The sequence below is a fragment of the Halyomorpha halys genome, unplaced genomic scaffold (assembly GCF_000696795.3).
Source record: "Halyomorpha halys isolate HHAL.00 unplaced genomic scaffold, Hhal_1.1 Scaffold949.1, whole genome shotgun sequence".
NCBI lineage: Eukaryota > Metazoa > Arthropoda > Insecta > Hemiptera > Pentatomidae > Halyomorpha > Halyomorpha halys.
In genome coordinates, this window is record NW_027109590.1 from 572828 (window position 1) to 580903 (window position 8076).

At 29.0% G+C, this 8076-nt stretch overlaps 1 protein-coding gene across 2 annotated transcripts in view; it reads right to left on the reverse strand.

The window, feature by feature from the left end:
- Positions 1 to 1399: 1399 nt before the first annotated feature.
- OtopLc (Otopetrin-like c) overlaps positions 1400 to 8076 on the reverse strand; it is a 21043-nt gene continuing 14366 nt past the window's right edge. For both annotated transcript variants that reach the window (XM_014431211.2, XM_014431213.2), the window contains 3 exons: positions 6483 to 6961; positions 5933 to 6147; positions 1400 to 4164 (listed from right to left, as the gene is read on the reverse strand). In XM_014431211.2, the coding sequence (XP_014286697.1) occupies positions 3891 to 4164; positions 5933 to 6147; positions 6483 to 6961 (968 nt within the window). In that variant the 3' untranslated portion in view covers positions 1400 to 3890. The remainder of the gene's footprint in view (positions 4165 to 5932; positions 6148 to 6482; positions 6962 to 8076) is intronic.

Sequence of the window (8076 nt, forward strand, 5' to 3'; positions counted from 1 at the left end):
AGCTTTTGTTATATGAATGACAATAAGGTTTAAGCGAAGGCAATAGAAAGAAATTCTGGAACATAAAAGTGAATTAACTGATCAATTTAGATTAATACAAATATAACCCATTAAACATTTATAAAAAACTTGTAATATAAGCAATAATTAATATATTATAACAAGACCAATATTTATGCTAATATAATGTACATACTTTTTTTACACCACCTCCTCTCCTCAAACACAAGATATTTTATTATTGTTAATATACTAAAATTATAATACAATAGATTAAAGATAGGAAAATTATTGGAGGCTGTTATCCGAATAATTAAAAATACAAACAATAGCCAACTAGCCATGACCAATATTCAGTAATTTACTTTTAAAAATGTGCTCTGTAAATAGATTGTGCAGTATGTATAATTGAAACTCACACTTATAAAAATATTTGATTTAGCAAGATGAATCTTGAAACTGATAGCATATAAAAATTAATTTATTTTCATTTCTGAACTATTTCAGCTGCTAAGAGATAGTTTTTAACCATGAATAAATTGTAAAAATATACCTAATATTTTCTAATATAAATGAACTATAGTTCCGAAAACCGTTAATTAATCCGAACATTACTTGTTTTTTCATATAAATAGAATTCTAGCGACTAGGCTATTCAACTCCTTGCTCAGTCTTATTTAATTTACTGTTATGAAACAACCTGAAGTGGTCCTAATATTGTATTTTTCTCATGGCCATATTCACAGGCTGACTATGCTTTTAAAAAATGAAATAGTAAAATTAGATGTATTTAAAAGTCATAATTCCATTCCATGTTTTTAATAAATACTCTGTCTTTTATTTTAAGTTAATAAAAATAATTTTAAAATGTCATTAAAAAAAAAAGTAGGAATAAAACCTTTCTTATAAGAAGTACTAATTCAGTATAAATGAATTTGTATAAAAAAAAGAAACGAAGTAGCTTTAGATTAAAAGGTTAATTAAGCAATTAAAAAACTTTTTCTATATCGTTAATGTATACATTATTTCATCATAGGAGAACACTTGTTATAAAAGGAAAAGAAAAATAAGTGGGCTTTCCAATCCAAAAGCATTACTCTTCACATGAACAAATAAACACATTGCGACAGTAGGGTCCAAAAAGATCAAAATACCAAACTAAAAATATTTGAACAACATTAACAAACATAAAGATTAACATCAATTTTTAAACTTTAATGATTCCTGTTGACAAGCATGAAACTTTCAAAAACTAGTCTCAACAGAATCACTGTGACAGATCTCTACAGTTTTATGATGAGTGATGACAAACCTCAAGCAGTAAGTGTTTTATTTTTTATAAAATTATAAAGCAACCAAAATCAAATCACAAAACAGTAAAAATTAAAAAAAAGAAAAAGAGATGAATTTAAATTTGAATAAACAAAGAAAAGTTGGTAACATTACAGAAATTACAATCATTAAGGCAATAATGGTTCAAAATATGATTATCTAGAGTTAAGAACATTTTTTATTAACAAAAAGTAGTTCTCCATTGTGTTTATGCTTGAGGATGATTAATTTCAACGAGATATACCCAATAATTAGAGTTAGGTTTAAAATCAACACAATACCCTGTTCGGCACTGAGAAACAGCTTAATAAATTACCATAAAACTTCTATCTCTTTTCGGCCTCATTCAGTAAAGCTTTTAATGTGGAAAGCCCTTAATACAGCACACATATTGCAATATAAAATTATGCAGGTCTAGTAATTGAACATTATTAGAATCTGCTTGCAAACATGAAAAAGAGTGAAAAATTGTATAAAATTAAGATGAATATTTTCACATAGTCAATAAAAAAAAATCTATTTACACATAAATTGTTTTAATTCAAAAAAATATTATGAATATTGTTTTTAATATTTTGTTATTTCTATACAGTAAACTTATGTTGTTTAAATTTATTATCAAATGGCTATTAATCTAGTATTTTATTTTATATGGCATTAAGCCCGATTGCTTCAAATATATATATCTTCTGAAATGGTATAATAATTGAAAATGTATCTGATTGTAAAAAAAACAATTAGGATCCTTATTATTATATATAGATTTTTTTAAAAATACATACAGGAAGACAATGAAATAGAAGCCATATTACTAGCCTATGAGCAAAAGAAAAAGTGATTGTCCCCAAACTGTTTTCAGAAACCATCTACATGACAAGAGAATAATAAGCAACAAATAACCATAAGTAGAAAAAATAAGTTTCATATGGTTAAGGATTGGCATTCTTTCACCAATTATGAGGAATTGACAATTAAACCAATAATTGGAGGCTTAGTTTAATTAGTAATGGCAATAAATCAGAAAAATCCAGGAAGAAACTGAAATATAAGAACATTGATGATGGATAATCCATCCATCCTATATAAATCTAGAAATAATAAAACCAGAGAGGCATGTCAGAGGAATCATAAAAGCCAAGAAGTTAAGAGAAAAACAACAAGAAGTAAGTCAGAAATAAATACTAAGTGATTGTATAAGATGGAATGAGGCCATTGCATTCAAAAAGGGCTTAACTAATCAAATAAATTAATTTTAAATTGAATTGATAATTAATTAATTTATACATTTGAATAATCCTCATGCCACTAAGATGGTAACATAAAAATGGAAATCGGTATATAGGGCTTAATCTTGTTAATGAACATACTAAATGAATCCTAAAATAATTCTATTAAAAAAGTATTGTCTAGCATCATATAATGGAATTTAGTAGCTTATAAAATATTATCACCTATTTTGTTTGTACGACAAAGGTTTGAGGTAAAATGCTATCTACTACACAATATTTTTGTTACAATGATAAAAGGAGTACTGAAATCCTCAGTATAACATACACAACCATTGAGTATTCAGTCGAACCTTAAAGCTCAAAATTGTAGATAATAATTATATCATTCAAGATCTATGGCACTGAGTATTAATTTGCTATCATTAGCTGAGATTCTTTTTATTGCAATATACAAAATGCTAAATGCAATTCACAACATAGATATGCATATTCATACATGAACAGTTTTTGAAAATGAATCAATAAATATTTGACAAACTTTCACATATTATTTACAGTCTCATGATTTTTTTTTTAAATTTCATAAATTGAAAAAATACCATCAATATAAAGGTAACAAATAATAAAAGTTGAAAGTATACAAGATGGCTGTATACCTATATCAATTCAACTTTTATGCATTTCAAACTCTATTAGTAAGAGAAAAATTTACTAATATATTAATATGCTAAGTTCAAAGCAATGAAACTACTCAGAAATAAAGAATAATGTCTTCAATATTTAAATTAAATGTTAACTGACAGTAAAATAAGTGAGAATTAAACTGAATTTCACATTAAATTAAAAAAGAAATATTTCAAACGATAATGATTAAAGACATTTCAAATGATTAAAAAATTATAGAACCAAATGATAATTTAATGTTTGTTTTTGAGAGGATAAAAATTCCTTAACAGTGTTTCCAACCAACTCGGGTGAGTTATTAGAGGGTTCTCATAATGTTTGGTCCCAGTAAGACATTCAAAAGGAATAATCAATTTTAAAGACATTGCTACTGCCATTTTGTAAACAATTGCTTTCATTTTCATATAATAATTTCCTATTAAAAGCTGGCTTTATAAACAACATATCTGATACGATAAACTCACAACTATAAAAGTGTATACATTGACTGCTCATCATGTTGTAATAATACTTTTAAAATAAAATTTCATTTTTTTTCTATTCTTACAGTTGACAATATAAAGTTATAAAAACCTTTATAAGAAAAGGTTAGGAAATGAATGTAATGGAAGGAACACTTCTCAGCTTCCTAACATTCTTGTATTGTTACATAAATGTTGGTTTGATTTTGTATGCCCGCTTCCAAATTTCACAAAGACAAACTGTGGAATGAAACCTGTAAAAGATCGCCAATGGCATTGAAACATGGGTAATTATGGTCCAAGCCCACAGACCATAAAAGTGAAGCTGAATTGGATGTGATTCTGCACGAGATTTTTCAAGTGTATTAATAGCCCACATTGCAAGATTTGTGACCAAAAGAAATGTAACTATTTCACGACCTGGCTTTCGACGAATCTGTTCAGGAGTGACACATGATCTGAAAGCATATACAATAAGTCAAAAGATAGTTTTTTTTAAACAAGTTTTATAAAAATTGAAATTCAAAGAAGAAAAAAATTTACCACTTTCCATACCTACTATTCATTGAGTACTGATCATTTTATTTTCCAGAGCTTACCTTATCCTGACACTAGTTAATTTCAAGACTAATAATTAGGCCTAGATTCTGCCTTCCCCCTCTTCCAATAAATATCAATATCCAAATATTTACTTATTTAGAATATTTGTATTAATAGAGGGTCGTTTCATATGAAATGTCAATTTTTTCAGAAATGGTTATATAGTAAAACAACCTTACGAAATCAAAACATCTTTTTTTCTAGACATTTTCCCTAACATGTTATCGACTTTTCAATCCCAGAACTGAAAAATCCAGGGTTTTGTGAAGAAATTAAGAGAGAAAATGCATTTTTGACCAGAGAATTATTTTTAAAAAATTTACATTGATTACATTTTATAATAAGATAAGTCTGCAAATAAGGTGGGTGTGGAAGGACTCCTTTCTAATTAACCAATGCAGGTTATTTTTTGAAAAGTGTTAGATGCATTATGTCAATATGCTGCAGTGGATGTGATAGTTTCACCTCTGGAGAAAAAAGGAGTAATGAATTATAAACCACACAGAAATCAATAATTTTTTTGGTGTGAATTGGTTTTGGCATGTGTCCCAGTCATTTTTCGATATTTAACTAATCATCTGAGCGATGCCTGTCATTATATACATTCCACTTTTGATCACACGTGATTATCCTTTTGATAAAAGCCTCATTTTTTGCATAGCAAGCAGTGAAACACATGTCTCATAACACTTCAGCTGCTGTCTCATTATGTTCATGAGGTACTTATAGATCTACCTTTTTTTACTTTACCAATGTTCTTTAAGTGTATAGAAACTGTCAATACACTTTTATTCAGTTGTGCTGCAAGTTCTTTAACTATATGGTAAGGGTTTTTGGAAGAAACTGAAAGCCTAAGCTCATTGTCGCCAATTGCTGGTGAAGTTAGTCCTCTGGGTTTGTTATCCAAATCTATGTTAACAACCAAAATTTTTTAACCACCAGCGAATGGTCCGTTCATTACAACATCATTCCCTGAACGCCACGGCAATGTTAGGGCTGCCGAGTGTCCAAGTTTAAATTCACAAAAAAAAAAAAATTACTCGAAAATCATGAGTTTCTATGGTCATATTTATTGGCATACTAAACAAAGTGCTATCAAGTGGAATGATAGTAAATATTATCCAAAAAAGAGAGGATTAATAACAGCTCATTATAATCTGTAAACATAAAGATAGTAAACAAAGAAAGTCCACTAAACCCAATTTGAATTTATGAAATAATAAAAACAGATATTTAATATGAAATGACCCAATGGTTAAATGCACGTAGGCATGAAAGTTGAAAAATGAAGAATACAAATAATTATTAAATAATCATTATTATTATGTTCAAAGTTCATGGAATAATATTTGTAGAAAAACAAAACTAGTAAAATTTTATGTGACCATGGCAAAAGCACTGAAGGGTTGATTAAATAGAATTAATTGCTAAGAACGTGGTAGGATACATCAATCTGTTTATATGTTTTGGTAGCAAATAAAGAAGACCTCAAATCCTTTAAAAAAGTTCTAAAAGGTATTTAAGCTATTACAAGATTTTAAGATATTTATGTACACTAAAAGCATCTGCTTAGTGACTTTTTTGCTAAAAAAAAGTCATAAAATATGAATTAAAGAATGTCCTTACCTTCGGGATGCATCAAGTACAAACATAGTCTGACACAGGGTTTGTACAAGAGAAGCAAGTGCAGTAGCTAAGACTAGAACCGTATTTTTCTCCAAGGTGAAGTGCCCACCAATTATAGTGAAGGTACTGTAGATAAACATTCCTGTCTGTGCACCAATAAGCAGAATATTATCCAGCTCCAAGTTACGCGCTCCGTCATACTTAAGTTGCCTAACCTGAAAAGAAATAAATAAGTTCTAGTTTTCCAACAATACTAAAAATGTCAGCTAAGATGATAACAGGTATGTAATTTAAAAAAAAAAAATTATAGTCTAAAATGTTCTAAAAATGGTATACCATTGAACATCAAATATATTTTTACCAAAGTGAATTGAATCAACTAGATCAAAATCACTAGTTTGGTTGCTGTGAACAAGTGAATACAAAATAGTGAAATATTTTGTCATTGACTTTATTTCAATTATGAATAGTACTTATGAAAATAAAAAAATTAATAAATCTCAATAATAGTTAAAATTAAATAATCTAGAAATATATTAATGTGACGAACCTGTATCATGCCAATAAGTGTAGCAAAGGTGGCCATTACATAAAGTGACAGCTCACAAACAGTTAACTCCATTACGGCAAAACTAACAAGCTCAGGGCGGGATATAAGGACAAAAAAAAGAATAAGAGATATAATAGTAAGAACAAGTACAAGAATGCCAACAAAAAGACCTTTATGTGCCTGTGCACAGTCGACAGAGTAATGATGTGGGGAACGTTTATAATGAAAAGGAGGAACTTTATGATCATTGTGGTCAGGAGAAGCAGGTGCTGGGGACGAAAGCCTAGAGATATTCTTCCACATTACATAAAGGATGGCAGCACATATAAGCGAGTACTCAATGGTGCAAGGGAAAAGGAAAGGACTAGCATCTTGGACAAGTGAACCCATGATGTTGGTACGTCGGCATTCATAAATGTGGTGTGGGCCGACCAATCCTCTAGTCACCCTTCTATGTGGCATAGTCAATTTACTGAAACCTGAAAAAAAAAAAAAAAAAAAAAACTTTTAAATTAAAACGAGTAACAGAATTAAATAAATATCTTTCAAAAGAAGAGAACTATTTTTTTATTAAAGCAATAAAATAACAAAATTAAATCTGTTCCAAAACACTAGTACCTCAAAAGTAAATTATTATGAGTAAAATGTTTGAAGTATATCTTTTAATCCCAAATGGAAAAATTTATAATAACCATGGTAGATAGAAGGCTATTGATGTTTAAAGTTAACTTTGTCCTGGCTAATAAAAATACTTAACATGAGTTGTACTCGCTTTGTGAAACAATGTTATTTAAAGAAACTGCAGCTAGACAGTAACAACCATTCGAGTCTGCAATATAATTGGGTAACACAAATAAGAAAAATATTGGAGAGCTTCGGAATGTTTGACCCGATACTCCTTAATGATCCGGTAAGTATCAAAATTATAATAGGGGAGATTTTGGATAGATATAGGGAATTTGTCAAAAATATAGACCTCTTGTTATTACAAGAATCGACCTATAACCCGTGGTACGGTAGGGTCTTCATTAAAACGGATGCTCCTCAAAGCTACCTAAAAATCAGCTGCCCAATAGCTCACTTGAAAATAATTGATCAACTACGACTCTCCGGTAAATATGCAATTACTTCAAGTTTAACCACACAAATATACTTTGGACACACAGGAGCTTTGTCCAGCTTGTGATGGAACCCTACTGGAGGATTATTTCCATTTTTTGACAAATTGCCCCGTGTATCATGAGAACCGAATCTGATACATGCCGAAACTAAGCAATATTAACCGAAATCAGTTTTATGAATTTCTGTCTGTACCCTCAGGATTGGATCTTAAACTTTTTTTTATATATTGTAATATGCTCTTTTTTAGTAAATAGTATATTTTGATGAATAAATGGTTTTTAATATGTTTTATTTTATGTATCATTTTAATATTCATTTGTTTTGTTTATCCAAAAAACCAAACTAACCAAGTTTCATTGTTGATAATAACTTTGTGATACAAAAAACCAAGATGGCGGTATGTTGAATCAAGGCCATGTTGAGCAGATTCAAATATCATAAAAAACTATTTTAACTCTTCCCATCATAATTG